A 27,272-nucleotide genomic window follows, 5' to 3' on the forward strand; every position below is an offset into this window, starting at 1 on the left:
GCACAGTTGTCCCATGAAATGTTCTACTTTACTGGCACTCTCTGGCACTTCTTGGCCCCTGGAGTGCCATCGGGGCCGGGAGACACTGGGCCGGGGTGCGTCTTCTTGTAATCCTTCCTTATCTGTATGGCAATCCGCTTCTCTGGGGTTTCCGAACGTAATTTAGGGTTTAAAGGTGATTTTGGAAGGATTACGGAGCGAGGTTTCATTTGCTGCAAGGAACAAAATTTTTCGTGGGAGATCAGTGCTTGTGGGGTCATAAATTTACGCTCACATTTGCCACAGCGGTGCTCAGGGGTCGGTGGTGCTGTGGTGGTTGCTGTGGTGGCTGTGGCTGTGGTGGTTTTGCTGCGCCGTTCCTCCTCTCGCTGAAAATATAAATCTTTATGTTTTTTTTTTGTTAGTTCTTCCTCCTCCTCCTCCTCCTCCTCCTCCTCTTCTTCTTCTTCCTCCTCCTCCTCCTTTTTGTGTGTGTGTTTGTGTGTGCGTAAATATCTTAAACGTACGTAAATATCTTAAAACGTACATGGGTGAAGCAAGTGTGTGTGTGTGTGTGTGTGTGTGTGTGTGTGTGTGTGTGTGTGTGTGTGTGTGTGTGTGTGTGTGTGTGTGTGTGTGTACATGAGATAAATAAAAAACGTACATAATTATATATATATTTCTGAATGCATGTTAAGACACACACACACACACACACACACACAGACACACACACACACACACACTCTCTCTTTAAAGGGCCAAGAATAGTCACAAATATTTTCATAAACAAATCTTTATTTACAAACAAACAAATCAAAGCCTTCCATATTTATACACAATAATAATAATAATAATAATAATAATAAAAATAATAATAAAAATAATAAAACCTGCATTATTTCAGAGATGTAATTATTTAAATGTAATTGGCTATTGTAATCCACCAAGAATAATTATATACAAATTATCAAATGTCCGTGTGTGTGTGTGTGTGTGTGTGTGTGGCACCCTCTCAGCTGGTGTGTCCTGGCCCTGGCACTGGTGGTGGTGGTGATGGTGGTGGTTGTGGTGTTGGTTGTGGGTCTAAGGCAGGCAACACCACCACACTGGGGATGAGTGTGTTGTTGTTATTTTTCTTGTTTGTGGTGTTGGTGTTGTTTGTGTTGGTGTTGTTTGTGGTGGTGTTGTGTGGTGTGAGGTGCATGAAGCAGAGAGAGGTGCCGCAGAATGCCAGGCTGACGAGGCGCTGTCCCCTGAGGAGCGGCGTGGCACTGTGTGGTGGCACTAGCTTGTGTATGAAATTGAGTGCCACAGTAAGGCTGCTTGAGTCCAGGTCAGTGGCAGCTGTGGCCACTCGATACCCCACAAACACCACCACAGCACTCTGGAGGTCGGTGGTGCCAGGGGGGGGTGCGTCCATCGCCCTGGCCGGCCACAGCACCTCCCGCACCACATTATCCATGCTCACCCAACTCCTGCGGCATCCTGGCCCTACCGCAGTGGTGGTGCCGGAGGTGGTGAAGGTGTTGAGTCTCGCAGCAAGGGAGCCATTTTGCAGTCGGCTCAAGCAACACCGCACTACACCCAGCCCCACCACGCCCCCCCCGCTGGCACTGGCCATGGCACGGTGCAGCACAGAAGGGCACTCATACACCCGGCACTCACCACCACCACCACTCATCCCCGCCTCCCCCACCACCACCACAGCTGTACTCTTCGCTATCGCCGCCACAGCAGCCCTGCCCTCCGCCCGCACTACTGCTGCTGCTGCTGCTGCTGCTGCTGTTTTTGCTGCTGCTGCTGCTGCTTCCGCTGTTCCTGGTTCTCTGTCCGGCACTGCTGTTAATGCTGTTGCTTCATTAGCCACAGACACTGCTGCTGATGCCATCTTTGCTGCGTCACTGGCCACCACAGCGGCTGATGTTACTGTTTGTGTTGCTGCCTCTAGTGTTGCTGCTGTTCCTGCTGCTTCATCCGCCACTGCTGCTGCTGCTGCTGCTGTTCGTGCTGCTCTCTCTGCCACGGCTGTTGCTGCTGCTGCTGTTTCTGCTGCTTCATCTGCTGGTGTTGGTGGTGGTGCAGCTTTACAATTGCTGTTTTTCCCCCTGGGTGCTGCTGCTGTTACTGCTGCACAAGTAGGAGCAGCACCAGAGGCCACAGTAACAGCAGCAGTAGCGGCTATTCTGCTCTTGCCACACAGCACTCGCAGCTTCTCTGCCTCCAACACCTTACCACCACCACCACCACCACCACCACCAGGGCAGCGTGCAGCATTGGTACGTGCTGTGAAGTTCTTGGTGTACAGCAGGGTGTTGGCACTGTGCAGACGGCGGGAGGGCGTTCTGCTGCGCCGGAGATTATACCTGCTGTTCGAATGTGTCTGTGCTGTGCCAATACCACTGCTGTTTGGCTGTGCTGCTGTGTCTGGCTCCTCTCTGCTGTTTTCTCTTCTTGTGACATTGCTGTTTTGCTGTGCTGCTGTGTCTGCCTTCTCTCTTCCTGCCACACTGCTGTTCCTTTTCACATTTGCAGCTGCTGTGACGCCAACGTTTTGCTGTGCTGCTGTGACTTTCCGCAGCCTCACAACCACGCGCACCTTGTTATCTTTGATCACAATCGCAGTTGCTGTGGATGCTGGGATGGGCTCCAATGCTGTGTAGAGAATGCTGTGTTTGCCTTCCACATTATCTACTCTCTCTCTCGCTGCTGTGGGTGTGCTGTGAATGCTGTTCCTGGCCTCCATGCTGTTTTCACTCTTTCTCGCTGCTGTGGCTGTGCTGTGAATGCTGTTCCTGCCCTCCATGCTGTTTTCACTCTTTCTCGCTGCTGTGGCTGTGCTGTGAATGCTGTTTCTGCCCTCCATGCTGTTTTCACTCTCTCTCGCTGCTGTGGGTGTGCTGTGAATGCTGTTTCTGCCCTTCATGCTGTTTTCACTCTTTCTCGCTGCTGTGGGTGTGCTGTGAATGCTGTTCCTGGCCTCCATGCTGTTTTCACTCTCTCTCGCTGCTGTGGCTGTGCTGTGAATGCTGTTCCTGGCCTCCATGCTGTTTTCACTCTTTCTCGCTGCTGTGGCTGTGCTGTGAATGCTGTTCCTGGCCTCCATGCTGTTTTCACTCTTTCTCACTGCTGTGGGTGTGCTGTGAATGCTGTTTCTGCCCTCCATGCTGTTTTCACTCTTTCTCACTGCTGTGGCTGTGCTGTGAATGCTGTTCCTGGCCTCCATGCTGTTTTCACTCTTTCTCGCTGCTGTGGCTGTGCTGTGAATGCTGTTTCTGGCCTCCATGCTGTTTTCACTCTTTCTCGCTGCTGTGGCTGTGCTGTGAATGCTGTTTCTGCCCTCCATGCTGTTTTCACTCTTTCTCGCTGCTGTGGCTGTGCTGTGAATGCTGTTTCTGGCCTCCATGCTGTTTTCACTCTTTCTCGCTGCTGTGGCTGTGCTGTGAATGCTGTTTCTGCCCTCCATGCTGTTTTCACTCTTTCTTGCTGCTGTGGCTGTGCTGTGAATGCTGTTCCTGGCCTCCATGCTGTTTTCACTCTTTCTCACTGCTGTGGCTGTGCTGTGAATGCTGTTTCTGCCCTCCATGCTGTTTTCACTCTCTCTCTCAGCTGCTGTGGCTGTTCTGGGCTGTAATGCTGTGCTGTGAATGCTGTTCCTGCCCTCCATGCTGTTTTCACTCTCTCTTTCAGCTGCTGTGGCTGTTCTGGGCTGTAATGCTGTGTGTGTATGCTTTGTGGCTGACCTGCTGTTCTCCAATGCTGTTCTTAAGATGCAGCTTTTGTTCTGCACACCTCCAGCTGTCTGTGGCTGTGCTGCTGTGCTGGAAATGCTGTTAATATCCTTCTCCTTAACACAGCTGCCTTTTCCACATTTCCAGCCGTTATGGGGATATTTTGCTGTGATGCTGTAATGCTGTGATGCTGTGACGCTGTGTGTGTGCTAAATATTCTTACTGATCTTAACATTTTTGTCTCAGAAAGTGGTGGTGATGGTGGTGGTGGTGGTGGTGGTGATGGTGGTGGTGGTGATGGTGGTGGTGGTGTTGATAATGGTGATGTTAGTATATCTGGTGAAGGAATGCGTGGTGGTGACAGTACTGGTAGTGGTGAGAGGGGGGGTGGTGATGGCAGTGGTGAGAGGGGCAGTGGTGATGACTGTGGCAATGGTGATGACATATTTGCGTATAGTGGTGACTCAATGGAGAACAGCAATGGTGACTCGACTCTGGACCGTGGTGATTGCGGTGTTGTTGGTGTTGACTGAGGGCTGGTGTACCAATCCCTCACCACCTCCTGCTTGGTGTTGTGGTGTAGCACTATACCAATACCACTACTGCCAGGGACACACCACTCTCTTGGCACTTCATCAACATCATCATCATCAACACCAAAGCATTCTGGCGGCTCTACCTTGACAACACCAATCTCAGGGGTACCTTTGACACTCCCCCTGGCACTGGCACTACGTAGAGACTGGCACTCTAGCTCAATCACACAACAATCATCATTATCATCATCATCGCAAACATTGTAGATTTCTGGCACTATCTGGCTCTGTATGGCGACATTCCGGGCCATGGCACTGCTCTGGGCGGCACTGGGGACAACTGGTGGTGGCTCTGGGGTGTGGCACTCAACTCTGGCACTACTAGAAGCTTGGCACTGCTCAAATTTTGCAAACTTATACAAATCTTTTAGTGGGGTAAGTTTTGGCAAAGGTCGAGAAGGAGGAGGAGGAGGAAGAGGAGGAGGAGGAGGAGGAGGAGGACAGGAAGAAGAAGAGGAAGAGGAGGAGGAGGGTCTAGAAGAGGATGAACTAGAAAACGGTAAAATGGAGGAAGAAGAGGAGGAGGAGGAGGAGGACATATCACTAAACAGAAAAGAAGGAGGAGGAAGAACAGGAGGAGGAGAAGAGGAAGAGGAAGAGGAAGAGGAGGAGGAGGAGGAGGAGGAGGAGGAAGAACGAACATGACTAAGAGGAAAATGAGGAGGAGGAAGACAAGAAGAAGAAGAAGAAGAAGAAGAAGAAGGAGGAGGAGGAGGAGGAGGAGAAGGAAGAGTGCCATTTAGTGCGAAATGATTTTGGCTGTCTAGGATGGCAAGAGGCACCGGCACCCACATAATATTAGGCACAGATGGAGGTGGCACTGCTGACAGGACTGGGGCTAGAGTGCCAGGGGTCAGGGGTGCCACACGAGGGCCAGAAAGAGTGCCAGTAGAATTCCCAATCATAATTTTCGTCAATTTAGGCAAAACGATATTATCTTCAGTGCCAGAGCTTGAGTGCCACATCCCTGAGCCTGGCACTGCTTCCTGGGGAGTGTCAGGGGGCTGTGTGACCCTCAAGCTGTGTGGCACTCTCCGTTTTCTAATGTGGCACTGCTCTTGTGGTAGAAATCCCAGAAAATCTAAGAAATTTTCAGATTGACATGTACAATTTCCAGAATCAGAGGCAGGGTCTAAAAATTGTGCTGTGGCTGTGTGCTGCTCATCCCTGTTGCTGTGAGGGTCTGCTGTGGTGGCTGTGCTGTTCTCTGTGGGTGTATTCTGGTCACTTCTGTCGCTGTCGTAAGCTTCCCTGTGCCTGGCTGTGGCTGTGGCTGTGTGGTTCTGCTCGCTGATGCTGTGGTAGGGTGCTGTCTTCGCTGTGCTGCCTCTGCTATAGTAAACTGTGGCTGTGTGCTCTCCATTGCTGTTCTGGTGGTAGATTGCTGTGTTTGTTGTGTTAATTTTGATGTGGTAGGGGGCTGTGGAGGCTGTGGTGACTTCGAGAGTGCTGTTCACCCCTGTCACAGCATCTTTCTGTGTCTTTAAGCTGTTTTTGTCATATTTTGCTGCGTTTCTGGGAGTTTTAGTGGCTGTGTTTTGAAAGTAGAGGTTCCTGTGGGCCATTTACCTTTCTCCTTCCTCTGAATCTTGCTTTTATGGTCTTTTTTGCTGTATTTGCTGTGTTTTGGGGTGTTTGGAGTGCTGCTGTGTGTTTTTCAAGCCTCCATGTTTGTTTTGAGTCCATCTGCGTTTGGTTTTCTGCGTGTTTTATGTGTTTTAAGGCGATTTTCCTGTCACATTTCAGCCTACGTCTTTCTAAAGTATTTCGTAAAAATTTTGTCATTTTATTCACTCCTCCCTCCTCCTCCTCCTCCTCTTCCTCCAGTGTACCTCCTTCTTCTTCTTCTTCTTCTCTTTCCTCCTCCTCCTCCTCCTCTTCTGCCTCCAGTGTACCTCTTCTTCTTCTTCTTCTTCTTTTTTCTTCCTCCTCCTCCTCCTCTTCTGCATTTCTCCTCCTCCTTCTCCTTCTTCTTCTTCCTTTTGCTTCTTCCTTCTCTTCCTCAACTACACCTCCTCCTCCTCTTCTTCTTCCTCTTCTTCTTCCTCTTCCTCTTCCTCCTCTTCCTCCTCCTCTTCTTCCTCTTCCTCCTCCATTCTCCACATTTCCTCCTTCCAGTAATCCTTTATAAGACGTTCCTTCTTCGTAAATAAATAAATTAAATGTTTTCAAGGCCTCCTCCTCCTCCTCCTCCTCTTCCTCTCCCTCTCCTCCTCCTCCTCCTGACCCACAATTCTCATAAATTCCTTCATATTTCAAGTTCTTATCCAATTTTCCATGTTCCAATTGCTCTGTTCCTTCCATCCTGGCTCTCTTCAATGGTCTGGCACTGTGGCACTCTCTCCAGGCACCCCCCGGCACTGCTCCACCTCCCGGCACTGCTCCACCTCCGTTCTCAACTGCAACGCGCTTAAAATTTATAGAGATTGTGGATTCTTGGGACTTTGGGCTAGAAATGTGAGGTTTTGGGCTGGAATCTCCGTGTTTTGGGCTAGTACAAGTGTCAGGGCTAGTTTTTCCGCGGTTTGGGCTAGTACAAGTGTCAGGGCTAGTTTTTCCGCGGTTTGGGCTGGAAACGTCTCTGTTTGGGCTAGAATTTCCGTGTTTTGGGCTAGTACAAGTGTCAGGGCTAGTTTTTCCGCGGTTTGGGCTGGAAATGTCTTTGTTTGGGCTAGAATCTACGTGTTTTGGGCTAGTACAAGTGTCAGGGCTAGTTTTTCCGCGGTTTGGGCTAGTACAAGTGTCAGGGCTAGTTTTTCCGCGGTTTGGGCTGGAAACGTCTCTGTTTGGGCTAGAATCTACGTGTTTTGGGCTAGTACAAGTGTCAGGGCTAGTTTTTCCGCGGTTTGGGCTAGTACAAGTGTCAGGGCTAGTTTTCCCGCGGTTTGGGCTAGAAATGTCTCTGTTTGGGCTAGAATCTACGTGTTTTAGGCTAGTACAAGTGTCAGGGCTAGTTTTTCCGCGGTTTGGGCTGGAAACGTCTCTGTTTGGGCTGGAATCTCCGTGTTTTGGGCTAGTACAAGTGTCAGGGCTAGTTTCGAAGGTTTTTGGGCTGAAAATGTCTCTGTTTGGGCTAGAATCTACGTGTTTTGGGCTATTTTCTTGTGTTGGCGTCGAATCAGCGCTGTTTGGGCTAGAATCGGCGCTGTTTGGGCTAGAATCTAAGTGCTTTGGGCTGGAAATCTGCTCCCCCAAACAGGAATTTATATTTTTTGGGTTGGAACGCCAATTATTTGAGTCTGCCTTTAAATGTTGCGTTTTCTCTGGTTCAAGTTCATGTCCGTTTTCTTTTTTCCGTTTTGGCGCCAAATTTTCGTTCCGTATCTTGTTCTCTTGTTCTTCTCCTTCCTTTGCTGTTCTGTCATCAATAACATCCATTTTTCTGGCGTGTTCTTCAAAATTATGTACTTTTTCTTCTTGTATCACTGTTTTATCCTCCATTTCTCCTTCCCGTTCTTCATTTCTTCCCTGTTCTTCCATGTTCTCCAGTCCTTCACACACTAGAACACTCGTACACAAGCCAAACTGTTCTTGTTCCTGTTTTTGCAATATTTCACCCTCCACAACACTACTTGGCAACTTAAACTGTTCCGTCTGTTCTTTTGGCAACATTTTGACATCTAGAACACTTTCACGCAAGCCAAACTGTTCTTGTTCCTGTTCTTCTTGTTGTTCTTGCAATATTTCACCCTCCACAACACTATTTGGCAATTCAAACTGTTCTCTCTGTTCTTTTGGCAACATTTTGACATCTAGAACACTTTCACGCAAGCCAAACTGTTCTTGTTCCTGTTCTTCTTGTTGTTCTTGCAATATTTCACCCTCCACAACACTACTTGGCAACTTAAACTGTTCTCTCTGTTCTTTTGGCAACATTTTGACATCTAGAACACTCTCACGCAAGCCAAACTGTTCTTCTTGTTGTTCTTGCAATATTTCACCCTCCACAACACTACTTGGCAACTTAAACTGTTCCGTCTGTTCTTTTGGCAACATTTTGACATCTGGAACACTCTCATGCAAGCCAAACTGTTCTTGTTCCTGTTCTTCTTGTTGTTGTTGCAATATTTCACCCTCCACAACACTATTTGGCAACTTAAACTGTTCTCTCTGTTCTTTTGGCAACATTTTGACATCTAGAACACTTTCATGCAAGCCAAACTGTTCTTGTTGTTGTTCTTGCAATATTTCACCCTCCACAACACTCTTTGGCAAATTTTGTAATACTTTGTCACCTGAAACACTATCTCGTCTCAATTCTAGTTGTTCTTGTTGTTCTTGTTGTTGTTCTTGTAATGTCTGACTGTCCGAACACTGTCTTGCATTGATTCTGATTGTTGTTGTTGTTGTTTTGTTGTTGTTGTTGTTGTTCTAGCAGTATTCCATTGCCTACACCACATACAACACTGGACTTACACTGCTGATCTTGCTGTTCCTCCTCCTGATCTTGCTGCATTTCTTCTTGTCGCTGCTGATCTTGCTCCTGATCCTGCTGGTGGTGGTGGTGGTGTTCCGTCAAATATCTAGGCCTTTCCAAACACCCTCCACCACCACCAGCACCACCACCACCGCCACAGAGGGCCAGCATGTGGTTCTGGCGTTCGGTGGCATAGCAGAGCCTTGCCACAGTGCCGTCCCTGTTGGCTCTCAGGACAGTGTGCTTGACGAGTGTTCTGGTTGGTGTTGGGATGTTGTTCGCATGTTCTGCCAGCCACCTTCTGTTGTAGAGGCTGTGTTCTTGTACCAGTGATGTTCGCAGCTGTTCTGTGGCACGTTTCGCCTTCCTGTGGCTGTGTTCTGGTGGTGGCGATGTTCTGTGGTGTTCTGTGGCATATTTTACCTTTCTGTTAATTTCTTCTGCATTTCTGTGGCTGTGTTCTTGTGGTGGTGATGTTCTGCGGTGTTCTGTGGCACGTTTCACCTTCCTGTGGCTGTGTTCTGGTTGTGGTGATGTTCTGTGGTGTTCTGTGGCACGTTTCGCCTTCCTGTGGCTGTGTTCTGGTTGTGGTGATGTTCTGCGGTGTTCTGTGGCACATTTTTTTTGTGGTGGCGATGTTCTGCGGTGTTCTGTGGCACGTTTCGCCTTCCTGTGGCTGTGTTCTTGTGGTGGTGATGTTCTGCTGTGTTCTGTGGCACGTTTCACCTTCCTGTGGCTGTGTTCTGGTGGTGGCGGTGTTCTGTGGTGTTCTGTGTCTCCATCTTTCACTATTTGACCAGAAACTTCAAAAATGTTCGAGCGTTCTTGAAAAAAATAATCTTCAAAACTTTCTCCTTTTATCGAACTTCTGTCTACTCCTTCTTCTTCTTCTCCCTTCTTTACTAGTTCCATTTTCATCATTTTCTTCCTTCCCTCCTCTTCTTCATCCATTTTCCTCTTCACCTCTCCCTTAAACACACTTTTATCCATCTCTTCCCCTCCTCCTTCCTTCATTTTCAAAAATTTCTCGAATTCTTTACGGAAATTAATTTGTCTCTCTGTTTTTTCCGTCTTCTCTTCCTCCTCTCCTGTGGTGTTGTGTGTGGTGTTTCTGGTGTTGTGTGTGTTCTAGGGGGTTCTGTCGAGCTGGTCTGGTGTTGCGTGGTGGTGTGTGGTGGTGTTTGTGGTGTTTTGCAGTGTTCTGTTGAGCTAGTGTGGTGTTGTGTGGCGTTTTGTGGTGTTCTGCTGGTGATGCTGTGAAAATCTGCTTCTCTTTGTGTTTTTTTGTGATCTTCCTCCTCCTCCTCCTCCTCCTCCTCCTCCTCCTCCTCCTCCTCCTCCTCCTCCTCTACCTCTTCTCCCACTGACAAGATCTTCTCCTCTTCTTCTTCTTCATCGCAAATTGCCATTATTATTATTCCTTCCTCCTCCTCCTCCTCCTCCTCCTCCTCCTCTTCTTCTTCCTCCTCCTCCTCTTTTTCTGTTTGTGTTTTTTTGCTTATTTGTTTGTTCTTCTTCATTTTCTCTTCTTCTTTCATCACCTCCTCCTCCTCCTCTTCTTCTTCTTCCTTCTCCTCCTCTTCCTTCAGTTCAGTTATCCTCTCCTCCTCCTCCTCCTCCTCCTCCTTATTCATTACACTTTCCTCCTCCTCCTCCTCTTCCTCTTTCACCACCACCACCACCACCACCTCCTCCTCCTCCTCCTTTTTCTCCTCCTCTTCCTTCAGTCCTTCAATTTTATCCTCCTCCTCCTCCTCCTCCTCCTTCACTTCCTCGATAATCTCCTCCTCCTCCTTCTTCTTCTTCTTCTTTTTCCTCTCCTCCTCCTCCTCCTCCTCCTCCTTCTCCTCCTCTTCCTCCTCCTCCTCCTCCTCCACATCTTTATCAACCTTCAGATCAGAATTCCCGTTTTCTTTTCCACCTCTTTCTGTTTGTATCCCGTTTTCTTCACTCTCTGGTGTTTTTGTGGTGTTTTTATCAGCTTGTCCTGTTCCGGAGTGTTTGTTTACGCTTGTCTGGCCTCCGTCGGAAAAAGCGTCTGCGTTTTTAGCCAATTTTTCACGTTTTCTGGTGTTTTTTTGAAGTGTTTTGATGTTTTTCCCCGATTTCTGGTGTTTTTTGGCGTTTTTTTGAGGTTTGTCAGTGTTTTTGTCAGGATTCTGGTGTTTTTTCTTGTCTCCCTTGAGTTTGTCGCTGTTTTTGTCCGAATCTTGGTGTTTGTCGCTGTTTTGTCCGAATGTTCATCCTTTTTCACGTTTTCTATGAGTTTGTTTACATTCTCTAACTTTCCAACGGGGTCACTCTCTCTCTCTCTCTCTCTCTTTCTCTCTCTCACTCTCTCTCTTGTCGGGGAAATCTTCTTCTATTTCCTCCTCCTCCTCTTCCTCTTGATCTTCCTCCTCCTCCTCCTCCTCCTCCTCCTCTTCTTCCTGTGGTTCTTCCTCTCTTGCCTCATCTCCTTCCTTCTCTTCCTCCTCTCTCTCTTCCTCCTCCTCCTTCTCCTCCTCCTCCTGCTCCTTCTCCTCCTCCTCCATTCCACTCTCCTCCTCCTCCTCCTCTTCTTTATCCTCCACTGTCACACTCCTCCTCCTCCTCCTCCTCTACCTCCTCATCTTCAAATAAATTTAGTGCCACAGCTGCCTTATGGACCTCCTCCTCGGTGCCAGAGAGTGCCAGTGGACAGGGCAAGGTCATGGGGGGTGTGGCACTGTCCCCCGGCACTCCTAAAGTCTCCACGGCACTGTCTTCTGGCACTGTTGGAGACGCAAGCTGGTCTTTTAAGATTTTTATAGAAAGCCGATCTTTCTTGTCAGGAGTGAGCGTTTGTGGCACTGTGGAGGGCGGCACTGGTGGGGAGAGTGTCGGCAAGGTGGAGTGCCGCGGCGGAATGGCATTGATCCCGTCAGTGTCCGGAATTGGCACTCTCGGAGACTCACTGGCACCAAAACGCGATATTTTCAAATGAGTGAAGATTTTTGCATTTGTGTGTGTTTGTGTGGGTGTGTGTGCGTGTGTGTGTGCGTGTGTGTCACCTTCCGGCACTGTGGCACTGTTTGGCACTGTCTCGTCCCCCCGGCACCTTGAATACTTGAGCACTGGTTTAAGAATAGCAACATTTTCAAATTGTAACACAGGACCAGTGCCAGGGAGTGCCTCGGCTGTACATGAGGTAGTGGCACTGTCCATTGGCACTGTTCTGGCACTGTTGCATCCCCCACCCCCCCTTCTGGCACTGCTGGGACCTTCAACAACAGTGCCAGTGTCATATCTACATTTCAAACACTCTTGAAGTTCTGCAGTGCCTCTGTGTGTGGTGCTGTTCGCCGCTGTGGCACTGGCGCTGTGGTGGCCCTCCTGACACTCCTGCTGTGGCGAAATGCTGCTCTCGCCACACACAGCAAGGATTTCCGCTGTCTGCTGTGGTGAATTCAGCATTTCCGTCGCTGTTATGCTGTGTAGTGTGCTGCTGTGTAGGTTTGTTAGCTGCGAGGTGCTGTGGTGCTGTGAGCTGCCCTGTTCTTCCCACAGAGTGCTGCTGTGTTGCTGTGAATAGCTGCCTTCTTCATCCTGCTGTGTGACGCTGTGCTGTTCTTCCGTGCTGCTGCTGTGGGGCCTCAGCTGTCCAGAGAGTGTGTCCCTGTGCTGTGCCGGCTGCTGTGGCGAGGTGCTGAGCTGCTCCTGTGTGCTGTGTTCGCCTGTGTGTGTGTCACTGCTGTCCATGGCGCTGTGGATGAGGCTGTGAGGTACTACTGGCACTGGTATCCTCTGTGGCACTCTGCTGTGGCTGTGAGGTGCCATCATCACTGCTTCCTGGCACTGTGTCTATGGAAATGCTGTGTGTGTCTGCTGTGTGTATGGTACTGTTCAAAAAACTAACATTTTCACTAACAGGTACCAACATATCACCACTTTCACTATCAAATGGTGCCAAAACAGTGCCACCATGAGCACCACTAACACCTTGAGCAGTGCCACAGACCCCATAGCTAGTGCCAGGACCCATAGGCACCTCCACAGCAGTGCCAGCACCCACAGAAACAGTGCCAGAAACACCAATAACATCAACTTCACCCGCTGAATGTAAACTCAAATTCGCCTTATCTTGTGGGTCGCTGTGGCTCTCCTGTGGGGTGCCAGGGGTTGGGAGTGCCAGGGGGAGTGCCAGGGGTTCAAAGGAGCACATGATATGGGTTGCCACGTGTGCCAGGCTGGTAGGATGCGAGATAAATGTCTTCCCGCAAACATTACACATCCATCTTTGCTGACTCAATCGCCGTGACCCCTAGAGAGAGAGACAGAAAAAGGCGCTTCTAGTCACTGTTTGACCTTAATGGGGGTCTGTGGGTGTGTGTGGGGGTGTGTGGGGGTCTGTGGGGGTCTATGGGTGTCTGTGGGTGTGTCTTTGTGGGTGTTTTGGGTGTTTTTTTGAGGGTTTTTTAAAAAGTTTGGGTTAAGTCTTTAAATGCGTTGGGTGTTTCTAGTGGTGTTGTTTGACCTTAGTGGATGTCTGTGGGGGTGTATGGGTGTGTGCCGGTGTGTGAGGGTGTGTGTGGGGTGTGTGTGGTGTGTGTGGGTGTGTGAGGGTATGTGTGGGTGTGATTTTGTGGGTGTTTTGGTGTTTTTCTGAGTGTTTTGGGTATGTTTTGGTGTGTTTTGGGTGTGTTTTGGTGTGTTTTGGTTTGTTTTGGGTATGTTTGGGTGTGTGTGGGTATGTGTGGGTATGTGTGGTGTGTGTGGGTATGTGTGTGTGGGTATGTGTGGCTGGGTATGTGTATGCATGGGTGTGTTTTGAGTGTTCTTGAGTGCATTTTGGTGTGTTTTGATAAGTTTTGAGTGTTTTGGTGTGTTTTGAGTGTGTGTGTGTGTGTGTGTGTGTGTGTGTGTGTGTGTGTGTGTGTGTGTGTGTGTGTGTGTGTGTGTGTGTGTGTGTGTGTGTGTCAGCAATACAAACGGGCAACACTAGCGTTTTATCAAGAAATTCACTCAAAATATGCCTAAATTAATCTCAACATCAACTAATGTGTGTGTGTGTGTGTGTGTGTGTGTGTGTGTGTGTGTGTGTGTGTGTGTGTGTGTGTGTTTTGATATGTTTGAGTGTGTTTTGAGTGTGTTTTGGGGTGTTTTGGGGTGTTTTGGTGTGTTTTGAGTGTTTTGGGGTGTTTTGAAAGTTTTGAGTGCATTTTGAGTGTTTTGGTGTGTTTTGGGGTGTTCTGGGTGTGTTTTGAGTGTTTTGGGTGCATTTTGAGTGTTTTGGGTGTGTTTGGGAGTATTCTGGGTGTGTTTGGGTGTTTTAGGGATGTTTTTGTGGTGTTTGAGAGTGTTTGACTGTGTTTTAGGTGTGTTTGAGTGTGTTTTAGGTGTGTTTGAGTGTTTTAGGGTGTTTGAGTGTGTTATGCAGTGTTTGAGTGTGTTATGCAGTGTTTGAGTGTGTTTTGGGGTGTTTGAGTGTGTTTGTGGTGTTTGGAATGTGTTTTGTGCATTTAGGGGTGTTTTGGAAATGTTTGAGTGTGTTTTGTGTTGTTTGAGTGTGTTATGTAGTGTTTGAGTGTGTTTTGGGATGTTTTTGGCATGTTTTGGGGTGTTTTGTGTGTTTTACAGCATTTTGGGTGCGTTTTCAATGTTTTAAAAGTGTTTGGGGGTGCTTTGAGTGTCTGTGTGTGTGTGTGTGTGTGTGTGTGTGTGTGTGTGTGTGTGTGTGTGTGTGTGTGTGTGTGTGTGTGTGTGTGTGTGTGGAGTTACCAACAGGCCATGAATAATAATCATAAATATCGTAAAATTTTAAAATAATTTTCCAAAACAGAATTAAAAAGAATTATTATTATTATTACTATTATTATTATTATTATTATTAGCACCTTTTTCTGTCCTCCTCTATAAACAATTACATATTTCTAAATAATTCTTCGATTTTTTTTTTCTCTCTCTCTCTCTCTCTCTCTCCTTCCAAATAAATAAATAAATAAATAAATATAATGACAGGAAAACGCAATATTTTTTAAGGTAACTCCACACACACACACACACACACACACACACACACACACACACACACACACACACTCAAAACACCCTGAAACACCCAAAACGCACAAAACACACACACACTCAAAACACCCTGAAACACCCCAAACGCACAAAACATATCCCAAACACACTCAAAACACCCAAAAACACACCAAACACTCTCAAAACACCCTGAAACACCCCAAACGCACAAAACACACACAAACACACTCAAAACACACCAAAAAACACACCCAAACACACAAAACACACACAAACATACTCAGAAACATATCAAAATGCACTCAAAACACACACACTCAAACACACTCAAAACACCCTAAAAAACACACCCAAACACACAAAACACACACAAACACACTCAAAAACATATCATAATGCACTCAAAACACACACCTGCACACACACACTCAAAACACACACAAACACACTCAGAAACATATCAAAATGCACTCAAAACACACACACTCAAACGCACTCAAAACACCCCCAAAACACTCAAAACATCCCTAAAATGATCAACACACCCAAAACACACTCAAACACACCCAAAACATAAAAATACACACACACACACACACACACAAACACACGTACTCAAAACATCCCCAAATATACAAAACATTCAAATTCACACTCAAACACACCCAAAAACATCAAAACGCACTCAAAAACACACACACACACACACACACACCTGCTCTCTCTCTCTCTCACCTTAGACGCAAGTTTGGAGATAACCGTCCTGGAGGTGGTGGTGGTGGTGGTGGTGGTGGTGGCAGTGGTGGTGGTGGTCTGGAAGAAGAGAGAAAGTGAGAGAAAGAGAGAGAGAGAAATATTAACCAACGTACACAGACACGTACATAGACACACACACACACACACGTACCATTTTATTTAAGCTTCTTCCTCCTCTTCCCTCCAGCCTGGCGTTACTCTTCCTCCTCCTATCCTCCTCCTCCTCCTCCTCTTCCTCCTGTTCTTCCTTCACCACCTTCTTCTCCTCCTCCTCCTCCTCCTCCTCCTTCTCCTCTTCTTCTTCCTCCTCCTTCCCTGCTCTAAACACCGATTTTTTGATGACGTTTTTCCGAATGACTTTTTTCAAGCGTTCAATCTGGTATTTAGTCTTCTTGTGAGCTGAAAGGCAAAAAACACCATTAATTTACTTATTTTCCGAGCTGTGTTAGTAGTAGGTGTCTTAAGTAAGCTTGCCATTAAGTATTAGCTGTGTTTTACTGCTACAACCTTGAAAAACACCAGTAACTTCCACTGCAGCCTTGAAAAACACCAATAACTTCCACTGCAGCCTGTCAAACTATCCCTGGAGCCTTCAAAACACCAATAATTTCTACTACACCCTTGAAAAACACCAATAACTTCCACTACACCCTTGAAAAACACCAATAACTTCCACTGCAGCCTGTCAAACTATCCCTAGAGCCTTCAAAACACCAGTAACTTCCACTATAACCTTGAAAAACACCAATAACTTCCACTGCAGCCTTGAAAACACCAATAACTTCCACTACACCCTTGAAAACACCAATAACTTCCACTACAGCCTTGAAAACACCAATAACTTCCACTACACCCTTGAAAACACCAATAACTTCCACTACACCCTTGAAAAACACCAATAACTTCCACTACACCCTTGAAAAACACCAATAACTTCCACTACACCCTTGAAAAACACCAATAACTTCCACAGCAGCCTGTCAAACTATCCCTGGATCCTTCAAAACACCAATAACTTCCACTATAACCTTCAACACAACACCAACACCAGTAGTAGTAACAGCAGTAGTAGTAGTAGCAGTAATAGAAGTAGTAATATTAGCAGTAGTAACAGGAGAAACATTTTAAAAGCATCCAAATTACCACTTTAACCTTCACAAAAATGCCTATAACTCCAAAACAACACCACTTAGGACCATGGGGACAAGACCAACGGAATCGCCAACTCTTCCTACACCTACCCTAACACCATCAACACCACACACGCAGGAGCAGAAGCAGGAGAGGGAAAAATACTAACACTTCTCCAGATGCTATAACCCCAACAAAAAAAAAAAAAAAATTAAACCATCACAAAAACGCTCATAACTCCAGAACAACACCAGCTAGAACCACGGGGACAACACCACAGGAAACACCAACTCTTCTTACCCCTACCCTCACACCATCAACACCACAAACGCAGGAGCAGAAGCAGGACAGGGAAAAATACTAACACTTCTCCAGATGCTATAACCCCAACAAAAAAAAAAAAAAAAAAATTAAACCATCACAAAAATGCTCATAACTCCAGAACAACACCAGCTAGAACCACGGGGACAACACCACAGGAAACACCAACTCTTCTTACCCCTACCCTCACACCATCAACACCACAAACACAGGAGCAGAAGCAGGACAGGGAAAAATACTAACACTTCTCCAGACGCTATAACCCCAACAAAAAAAAAAAAAATTAAACCATCACAAAAACGCTCATAACTCCAGAACAACACCAGCTAGAACCACGGGGACAACACCACTGGAAACACCAACTCTTCTTACCCCTACCCTCACACCATCAACACCACACACACAGGAGCAGAAGCAGGAGAGGGAAAAATACTAACACTTCTCCAGACGCTATAACCCCAACAAAAAAAAGAATTAAACCATCACAAAAACGCTCATAACTCCAGAACAACACCAGCTAGAACCATGGGGACAACACCACAAGAAACACCAACTCTTCTTACCCCTACCCTCACACCATCAACACCACACACGCAGAAGCAGAAGCAGGAGAGGGAAAAATACTAACACTTCTCCAGATGCTTCAAAACGCCCCACATGCTAATGAAGACAGCTTGGCAGATGGGACACGTATACACCAATCTCTTGAGTCCGTGGTGTGAACGCTGGTGTACCGAGAGTGTCTTGGGTGTTGCGAACCGGGTGTTGCCTGTCGGGAAGGGAGAGTTAGGAAGGTGGTGGTGGTGGTGTGGTGTGGGTGTGAGGGTCTGTCTGTCTGTCTGTCTCTTATATAAAATCTCTCTCTCTCACACACATACATGAAATCTCTCTCTCTCTCTCTCTCTCTCTCTCTCTCTCTCTCACACACACAAACACACACAAAATCTCTCTCTCTCTCTCACACACACACACAAAAAAAATCTCTCTCTCTCTAAGATATACACACACACACACACAAAATCTCTCTCTCTCTCTCTCTCTCTCTCTCTCTCTCTCTCTCAGACATACACAAACACACACAAAATCTCTCTCTCTCTCTCTCTCTCTCTCTCTCTCTCTCTCTCTCTCTCTCTCTCACAGACATACACAAACACACAAAATCTCTCTCTCTCTCTCTCACACACACACACACACACACACACACACAATCTCTCTCTCTCACACACAAAATCTCTCTCTCACACACACACACAAAAATCTCTCTCACAGACACACACAAAATCTCTCTCTCTCTCTCTCTAAGACAGACACACACACATACACAAAATCTCTCTCTCTCACACACACAAATCTCTCTCTCTGTCTCTCACTCTCTCTCTCTCCCTCCCTCCCTCTCTCTCTCTCTCTCTCTCTCTCTCTCTCTCTCTCACTCACACAGTCTACAAATGAGTTGGCTGGCAGTCTTGGCACTGCTGTCTGGCACTTGCACTGGCTTGTCCACCTCCATTGCCTCCACGTTGCCCGGCACTGTCTTCACCACCTCCCCCCGCTGATCCAGGGCCACACTCACCCCACACCCCCGCCGAGACACCTGTGGGGGGGGATAGGTTAGGTTAGGTTAGGTTAGGTTAGGTTAAGTTAAGTTAAGTTAGCTCTCTCTCTCTCTCGATCTTTTCTTTTAATTAATTTTTCTCGTTTCTCTCTCTCTCTCTCTCTCTCTCTCTCTCTCTCTCTCTCTCTCTCTACAAAACTACAAAAACAATTAAAATCACACACACACACATTCTTTCACTCTTCCTCTCTCTCTCACTCACTCTCTCACTCTCTCACCTCCTCCAGCAGCTGGCTCATATGCTGGCCTGTGGCTGTGGTGGCTGTGGCGGTTGCTGTGGTGGCTGCTGTGGCTGTGGTGTGTGGTAGGAAGGTCTGCAGTTTGGCATTAGCTACACCTCGTATATCCTCTAACACCACAGTGCAGTCCTGGCTTAACTTGTCCCTCTGCTGGCTTACCTGGTGAAGCCTGGGGGGGGAGGGGGTTGGGAAAGAGGGGGGCAGAAGGGGTTCATCGGGGTAGATGGCAGGGGTGGGTAGTGTGGGAAGGGTTAAAAATTGTGGTTATTCATTTTTTTTTTTGGTAAATGTTAAAAACACCCCAAAAAATGCCTAAAAACATTGCAAACACCTCAAAAACACTTCAAACACACTCAAAAACACCTCAAACATCCCAAACTACCCCAAAACACCACAAAACCCCTAAAACACCCCAAAAACCCCTCAAACATCCCAAAATTATCCCAAAACACCTCAAAATAATTTAAAACACCAGTAAACACCAATAAATACTTCAAAGCCACCACAAAACACCCCAACACTATCCAAAAACACCCAGAAACACCTAAAACACCACAAACACCCCAAAACACCCAAAACCACCCCAAAACACCATAAAACACCCCAAACTACCCCAAAACACCTCAAAACACCCAAAACTACCCAAAAACACCTCAAAACACCCCAAACTACCCAAAACCACCTCAAAACACCCCAAACTACCCCAAAACACCACAAAAACACCTAATAGCACCCAAAAACACACAAAAACACCCCAAAAAACACCACAAAAACACCTCAAAACACCCCAAACTACTCAAAAACACCACAAAACACCCCAAAAACATCCAAACACCAACATACCTTTGAAAATATTTTGCCGAGCCAGTGTAGGTCGCGCTGGAGGTAGCGACATGACCTCTACCACCACCACCACCACCACCTGACCTTCGACCTGCCAGCCTTGCCGCAATCGACTCAATCCCGCGACCTTTGGCACTGGCAGGGGGGGCTGGCAGGGGGGGTCTGTGGGGGTCAGGGGTCGGCAGGGGTGGTGGTGGTGATTGTGGTGGTGGTGGCGGTGGTGGTGGTGGCTCGGGCTCCACCACCACCGTTCCTGACTGGCTGGTGATCCCCTGTGTGTTGTCCTGTGGGGGAGTAGTAGTAGTAGTAGTAGTAGTAGTAGTAGTAGTAGTAGTATTAGTGTAGTGGTGGTAGTGGTAGTGGTGGTGGTAGGGGAGGAGGAGGAGGAGGAGGAGGAGGAGGAGGAGGAGGAGGAGGAGGAGGAGGAGGAGGAGGAGGAGGAGGAGAAGCAGAAGGAGGAGGAGGAGGAGAAGGAAGAGAAGGAGAAGAAAGAGCTTAAAACACACAATTCTCAAAAAACAACCTTAACACCACTAACACCACCCCTAACAGCCACAGCCACAGCCACAGAGGAGGAGGAGAAGGAGAAGGAGAAGGAGAAGGAAGAGAAGGAGAAGAAAGAGCTTAAAACACACAATTCTCAAAAAACAACCTTAACACCACTAACACCACCCCTAACAGCCACAGCTACAGCACAGCTACAGCCACAGCCACAGCCACAGCAACAACAACAACCACAGCCACTTACCCTATGGAACAGCGTCCGGACATCGGCGAACTGGTCTTGGCAATAAATCCTTTTGTGTGCGAGAAAATTCACCACCGAACGGAAGAGATTCTGACACACCTTGCACTCCAGGATCATGTCACACTCATTTAAGATCAGTTTCCGCACCTGCCGGGCACAGAGTCTCATTAGGGTGTGTTCTGGAGTGTTTGGAGGTGTTTTTTGAGGGTTTGGGTGTGTTTTTGTGGGTGTTTTGGGGTGGTTTTGAGTGTTTTTGGTGTGTTTTTGTGTGGTTTTGAGTGGTTTTGGGGTGTTTTGGGGTAGTTTTGGTGTGTTTTGGGGTAGTTTTGGTGTTTTGAGGTGTTTTGGGTGGTTTTGAGTGTTTTGTGTGATTATGGTGTGTTTTGTGTTTATGTGTGTTTTTGGTGTTTTGAGTGTTTTGTGTGTGTTTTGAGTGAGTTTGGGGTGTTTTGAAGTGTTTTTGTGTGGTTTTGGGGTTAGGTCTCTCTCTCTCTCTCTCTCTCTCTCTCTCTCTCTCTCTCTCTATCTCTCTCAATCTCTCATTAATTCCCTCTTTCTCACCCTATCTCTCTCTCTCTCTCTCTCTCACACACCCCTTCTCACTCACTCACACCCCCTCTCTCTCTCTTCCCCACCCCTACCCCCCCTCTTACCTCATCTGTGGCAGTCACCAGGAGGTTGGCCACATTTGCCACACCATTGACAGACGCACCTATCGATCGCTTCAGCTGAGAGTAGTCTGGATCTTCAGGCAGCTCCAAAATCTTCACCTTCTGCTGTTGAGAGGTGTTGAAAGCTGTTTTAGAGGTGTTTTGAGGTGTTTTGGGGAGTTTTGGTGTGTTTTGGGTGCTTTGGGGTAGTTTTGAGGTGTTTTGGGGTGGTTTTGAGTGTTTTGCTGTGTTTTTTGGGTGTTTTGAGGTTTTTTGGTGTGTTTTGGTGTGGTTTTGAGTGTTTTGGTGGGTTTTGGGATGTTTGGTGTGTTTTGAGTGTTTTGGTGTGTTTTGGGATGTTTTGGGTGTTTTGGTGTGTTTGATGTGTTTTTGTGTTTGGGATGTTTTGTGTTTTGGTGTGTTTGATGTGTTTTGAGTGTTTGGTGTGTTTGTGTGTTTTGTGGTTTGAGTTTTGAGTGCTTTGTGTGTGTTTTGGTGTTTGGGGTGTTTGAGGTGTTTTGAGTGTTTTGGGTGTTTTGTGTGTGTGTTTTGGTGTTTTTGTGTGGTTTAGAGTGTTTGGAGTGTTTTGGGGTGTTTTGCAGTGTTTTTGGGTGTTTTGAGGGTGTTTTGGAGTATTTAAAGTGTTTAAGGATATTTTGAAGTGTTTTGAGTTATTTAGAGGTGTTTTATGGTGTTTTAATGGTGTTTTATTGGTTAATTTAAGTTTACTCTTACTAAATATGAGTTTTAGTTTCATATTGGCAATGTTTCAAAGTTACAATTGATATTTATATATTTATTTATTTATTTCAGTCCTACCTCCGAATTCTGTCCCCCGCACCGCATCCTGGTGGTGGTGGTGGTGGTGGTGGCTGCGGTGTTGCCCATTGCTCCTGCTCCACCTGCAGTAGTAGTAGTAGTAGTAGTAGTAGTAGTAGTAGTAGTAGTAGTAGTAGTAGTAGTAGTAGTAGTAGTAGTAGTAGTAGTAGTAGTAATTGGTGTTTTTTTATTTTGCCAATCTCTCTCTCTCTCTCTCTCTCTCTCTCTCTCTAAGATTAAAGAAAATTCTCTCTCTCACTATAACGGCAATTACATGGACTCTCTCTCTCTCTCTCTCTCTCTCACACACACACACACACAAACTCACTCTCTCGCTCTCTCTCTCTCTCTCTCTCTCTCTCTCTCTCTCTCTCTCTCTCTCACACACACACTCTCTCTCTCTCTCTCTCTCTCTCTCTCTCTCTCTCTCTCTCTCTCTCTCTCTCTCTCTCTCTCTCTCTCTCTCTCTCTCTCTCACCTGTTGACATTCCACCTCCTCCAGAAGAAGATGATGAACTTCCTCCTCCTCCTCCTCCTCCTCCTCCTCCTCCTCCTTTACCTCCACTTAGTCTTCCTCCGGACCCCAAACTCTTCCCTCCTTTCACTTGCTTCCCTCCTCCTCCTCCTCCTCCTCCTTTGGTTTTAGAGGAGGAAGAGGAGGAGGAGGAGGAGGAGGAAGAGGAGGGTTTGACGGAGGAGGAGGAGGAGGAGGAGGAAGATTTCTTGGTGATCAAACGCCTTGCTCTCTTCACCATGTCGGGATTGTTCAGCATTCTGGAAGTAGAAGTAGTAGTAGTAGTAGTAGTAGTAGTAGTAGTAGTAGTAGTAGTAGTAGTAGTAGTAGTAGTTAGGTTAGGTTAAATATTTCAATTAATAACTCTCTCTCTTTCACACACACACAAAAAAACTGCCTTTCTCTCTCTCTCTATCTCAAAACTCTCTCTCTCTCTCTCTCTCTCTCTCTCTCAAACACACTCTCTCTCTCACACAAAAAACTGCCTCTCTCTCTCTCTCTATCTCAAAAACCTGTCTCTCTCTCTCTCTCTCTCTCTCTCTCTCTCTCTCTCTCTCACTCTCACTCTCTCTCACTCTCCCTCAACCACCACCACCACCACCACCAATTAAAAACCTCTCAACACCACAACAATCTCTCACAAAAATCCCTTTCTCTCTGTCTTTCTCTCTCACAACTAACTCTCTCAATCAATCCTCCTCCTCCTCCTCCTCCTCCTCCTCCTCCTCCTCCTCCTCCTCCTCCTCCTCCTCCTCCTTACCTGTTGATAGTCTTCTTGTCAATGTTAAAATGGCCAGCTGTCTTCTTCTTAAGCCCAAAATGGTCATCCCCTCCATGTTTGAAGTAATAATCGAGGACTTTCAACTTAAAATCACTTGTGTAGGTGATCTTCTTGGACGAGGAGGCCATTCTGCGCCCCTGCCTGTCCACGGGGAGTTATAGGTGTAGTAGCAGTGGTGGTAGTAGTGGTGGTTTTGTGTGTTTGTGTGTTTGTGTGTTTTTTTTGTTGTTTTAAGAGGGTTTTGTGGTGGTGGTGGTCAGTGTGGTGGTGGTGGTGGTGTAGTGGTAGTGGTGGTGGTAGTAGTAGTAGTAGTAGTAGTAGTAGTAGTAGTAGTAGTAGTAGTAGTAGTAATAATAATAATAATAATAATAATAATAATAATAATAATAATAATAATAATAATAATAATAAGAAGAAGAAGAAGAAGAAGAAGAAAATTGTAGTAGTAGTAGTAGTAGTAGTAGTAGTAGTAGTAGTAGTAGTAGTAGTAGTAGTAGTAGTAGTAGTAGTTCAAATTTAACCAAACCTTCCTAATTTCTTCAAATATCACTAAAAAATCAAACAAACAAACAAAACATGCATTTTTCTCAACACCAGGCAACACACACACCGTTCCTAACACCACCACAACACCACAGCATTCCTAACACCACCACAACACCACAACACGTAACACACACCGTTCCTAACACCACCACAACACCACAGCCTTCCTAACACCACAACACGTAACACACACCGTTCCTAACACCACCACAACACCACACAGTTCCTAACACCAGCACAACACTTAAAAAAAAAAAATCTACACAAATTTTTCTAAGCCATTTTCAAAACATTGACAAAAATTTGATGTTTGAAATCCTGAATATTTTAGGAAGCCATGCCAAGCCACCTCAAGGCACCTCAAGCCACCCCAAGCGACCTCAAACCCCCTCAAGCCACACCAAACACCCCAAGCCACGCCAAACCACCTCAAGCCATCTCCAGCCACCTCAAAGCAAGCCAGGCCAAATTAAGCCACTTTCTATATAAACCCAATTTCTGGACATTAAATTTAATTAAAATATCATCAAAACACATAGTAACAATAATATTTAAGCCAGTAAGCTGTCAGTAACCCAGGTAAGCTTAAAAAGTCATATTTAAGCTGATGATGGTATAAAATAATCGCCACCTTGCCTATTTCCCTATTTAGACATTATTTCCGTCTATTTCCAGCTAATTTGAACTAAAACAAGCTTAAAAACACTTAATAATAATAATATTTAAGCCACTAAGCTGTTGATAGGCCAGATAAGCTTTAAAAACGCATATTTCACCTCAAGAGAACAATAGAATGGCCCCAGTACAGCTTGGTAGGCTCCACAAAGCTTATCTCTCATTCCACAGCTTTTAGTACGTCACACGCACTCCAGGAAGCAATGCACGCACCCACACGCAACGCACGCACTCACACACGCAACCAGCACACACACAAGGCAGTGGAGGAGCAGGAAAAGGCGGGAACTGGGAGGATAAACGATGGAGAGGCATTCAACACAGGGCCCTCACATTAGGCATTCCAAAAACGTCCTTATTTTAGCAAATTCCCGTGTTTTTTGAGGGGTTTTGAGGTTCTGAGATGTTTATTTTCGTGTTTCCCAGCTTGTTTAACCTCAGATGGTCAAGCTGTAGGCCGAGGGAAGCGTGGAAAAGCTTAAAATTGAAGAAATGTGACAATAACTCGGCCCTCTAAACCAGTGACCACAGCGCCGCTCTCTCTCCGTTCCCAAGCCTGCTGCCGACACTTCTCTCCTTATTTGACCTGATTCCCCACCATTTCCTGGTGTTGCTGGGGTCACACGTGCATTGAATGACCTGCAACACCCGGAAAGGCAGGTCAGCAGGCCGGGAGACTCGAGGGAAGGCGTGAAATGAAGAAAAACGTCATGTCAAAACTCGTCCCTCTCTCCAGCTAGGGGGCCGCGGCGGATGCATTTCAACCTTATTTTTCCTATTTCCCCCTCATTTAAAGGTACTTAGCCACGTTTCCAGGCCTTTCCTTGCTCCTACGGCCTACTGCTAACCTGCACGGCCTATGCACCCCCCTCTGGTAGGCTGTGTAGGCCGGGCATCGTGGCATCCAGCACGAAAAATTAAGCCAGGCCAAGAGAGAAGTCGGCCCTCTTGTTCTGGCGGCCTGACCCTCTACACAGTTTTGGGCCGACATTCTCCTTATTTCTAGGCCTATCTCCTGTATTTCTGCGGCCACGTGTACTTGTCAACATGCCTCACCTTGTGGAAATATCGCCGACCTCCTGGCTCTTGTAATAATGGCGGAAATAGTGAAGTTATAGTGGGAGACGGAGCTGTGACGTTCCTCCGCCTCTATCTAGGGTTTGTGCTGCTGCATGAATGGCCGCACGTTTTTACTATTTCCCTCATTTCTACTAATCCCGGGAAATTTATGGCAATAAAAATAAATAAAATAATTGTTAACTCTATTATCCTTCATCCTAGGCCGGTGAGAGTGGCTGAGAGAGCTGGGGAGAGGGAGAAAATGAGGGTTATCAATATTCATCAAGCGGTGTCTAGCAGATGTCCCCATTCGCGCGCCATGTTCAAATGTCCTTCCTGCTTATCTTTCTCACCCCAGTCCGCCATTTTAGGGGTGACTCATGAAGAAAAAGGACATTTATACCACCCAAAAATGTCACGCTTTTACCTGGAACCATTTAATTAGCATGCCATTAACGTAGAGCCTTTCAAAATGGCTAAGGTCTATATGCCATTATATTACGTTACTATTATTATTATTTAAAGTTTTTTTGAGTAATTTAATGGCTAATAAATACACAAACGGACATTTAAAAGGCTAAATAAACTCCTTAAATGTATCAAGGGGCATTTAATTAGCATGTTAACCTCCCAAGGGACTTTTAAATGGCATATATGTTTATTTAAAGGGTAGACTCAAGAATTTATTTTTTTCATATATTTATTTCATTTATTTATTTTTATTTCACTTTTAAATTATTTTTTTTTACTTATTTATTTATTTATTTATCAATTTATTTATTTAGTACATTAACCACAGCTCTTTTACAATGAGACCGTTCCCCTGCCACCACAGCAAGGCACCACAGCACACCACACCCCTTCAAACAGTCCCACAGCCCTGTACATCAACCCTGGCACCACAGCAAGGCCACCACACCCCTTCAAACAGTCCCACAGCCCTGTACATCACCCCTGCCACCACAGCAAGGCCATCACACCCCCTTCAAACAGTCCCACAGCCCTGTACATCACCCCTGGCACCACAGCAAGGCCACCACACCCCTTCAAACAGTCCCACAGCCCTGTACATCACCCCTGGCACCACAGCAAGGCCATCACACCCCTTCAAACAGTCCCACAGCCCTGTACATCACCCCTACCACCACAGCAAGGCCACCACACCCCTTCAAACAGTCCCACAGCCCTGTACATCACCCCTGGCACCACAGCAAGGCCACCACACCACTTCAAACAGTCCCACAGCCCTGTACATCACCCCTACCACCACAGCAAGACCACCACACCCCCTTCAAACAGTCCACAGCCCTGTACATCACCCCTGGCACCACAGCAAGGCCACCACACCCCTTCAAACAGTCCCACAGCCCTGTACATCACCCCTGGCACCACAGCAAGGCCACCACACCACTTCAAACAGTCCCACAGCCCTGTACATCACCCCTACCACCACAGCAAGACCACCACACCCCTTCAAACAGTCCCACAGCCCTGTACATCACCCCTACCACCACAGCAAGGCCACCACACCCCTTCAAACAGTCCCACAGCCCTGTACATTACCCCTGGCACCACAGCAAGACCACCACACCCCTTCAAACAGTCCCACAGCCCTGTACATCACCCCTGGCACCACAGCAAGACCACCACACCCCTTCAAACAGTCCCACAGCTCTGTACATCACCCCTGGCACCACAGCAAGACCACCACACCCCTTCAAACAGTCCCACAGCCCTGTACATCACCCCTGGCACCACAGCAAGGCCACCACACCCCATCAAACAGTCCCACAGCCCTGTACATCACCCCTGCCACCACAGCAAGACCCTGCCACAGCAAAAATCATAA

At 46.8% G+C, this 27,272-nt stretch overlaps 4 protein-coding genes across 9 annotated transcripts; 1 reads left to right on the forward strand and 3 right to left on the reverse strand.

Moving 5' to 3' along the window:
* Positions 1-23: 23 nt before the first annotated feature.
* LOC123504552 lies at positions 24-25,542 on the reverse strand. The gene is made up of 13 exons (XM_045255162.1): positions 25,421-25,542; positions 23,123-23,284; positions 22,327-22,622; positions 21,849-21,931; positions 21,033-21,155; positions 20,380-20,526; positions 19,632-19,915; positions 18,768-18,957; positions 18,372-18,528; positions 17,566-17,706; positions 15,637-15,884; positions 15,465-15,542; positions 24-368 (listed from the first exon to the last, which is right to left on the reverse strand). The coding sequence occupies exons 2-13, from the start codon at positions 23,269-23,271 to the stop codon at positions 24-26; spliced, it is 2,241 nt and encodes a 746-aa protein (XP_045111097.1). The 5' UTR covers positions 23,272-23,284; positions 25,421-25,542.
* On the reverse strand, positions 5,831-8,434 carry LOC123504536 (FK506-binding protein 5-like). Of its 5 annotated transcripts, XM_045255152.1 has the most exons (3): positions 7,336-8,434; positions 7,054-7,134; positions 5,831-7,014 (listed from the first exon to the last, which is right to left on the reverse strand). In XM_045255152.1, exons 1-3 carry the CDS (start codon positions 8,432-8,434, stop codon positions 5,831-5,833), a joined length of 2,364 nt encoding a protein of 787 aa, XP_045111087.1. The 5 variants fall into 5 exon arrangements, with proteins under 5 accessions (XP_045111087.1, XP_045111073.1, XP_045111080.1 ...); XM_045255138.1 differs by having other exon boundaries at positions 5,831-8,215; positions 8,336-8,434; XM_045255145.1 differs by having other exon boundaries at positions 5,831-7,134.
* On the reverse strand, positions 7,590-9,737 carry LOC123504572 (putative cyclin-dependent serine/threonine-protein kinase DDB_G0272797/DDB_G0274007). Of its 2 annotated transcripts, none has more exons than XM_045255182.1 (2): positions 9,361-9,737; positions 7,590-9,318 (listed from the first exon to the last, which is right to left on the reverse strand). In XM_045255182.1, the coding sequence occupies exons 1-2, from the start codon at positions 9,735-9,737 to the stop codon at positions 8,550-8,552; spliced, it is 1,146 nt and encodes a 381-aa protein (XP_045111117.1). In that variant the 3' UTR covers positions 7,590-8,549. The 2 variants fall into 2 exon arrangements, with proteins under 2 accessions (XP_045111117.1, XP_045111127.1); XM_045255192.1 differs by having other exon boundaries at positions 7,590-9,258; positions 9,319-9,737.
* Positions 24,027-27,272, forward strand: LOC123506676 (extensin-like). The gene is made up of 2 exons (XM_045258931.1): positions 24,027-24,143; positions 26,259-27,272. The coding sequence occupies exons 1-2, from the start codon at positions 24,027-24,029 to the stop codon at positions 27,270-27,272; spliced, it is 1,131 nt and encodes a 376-aa protein (XP_045114866.1).

Source organism: Portunus trituberculatus, chromosome 2 (genome assembly GCF_017591435.1).
Source record: "Portunus trituberculatus isolate SZX2019 chromosome 2, ASM1759143v1, whole genome shotgun sequence".
In the NCBI taxonomy this organism is placed as follows: Eukaryota; Metazoa; Arthropoda; class Malacostraca; order Decapoda; family Portunidae; genus Portunus; species Portunus trituberculatus.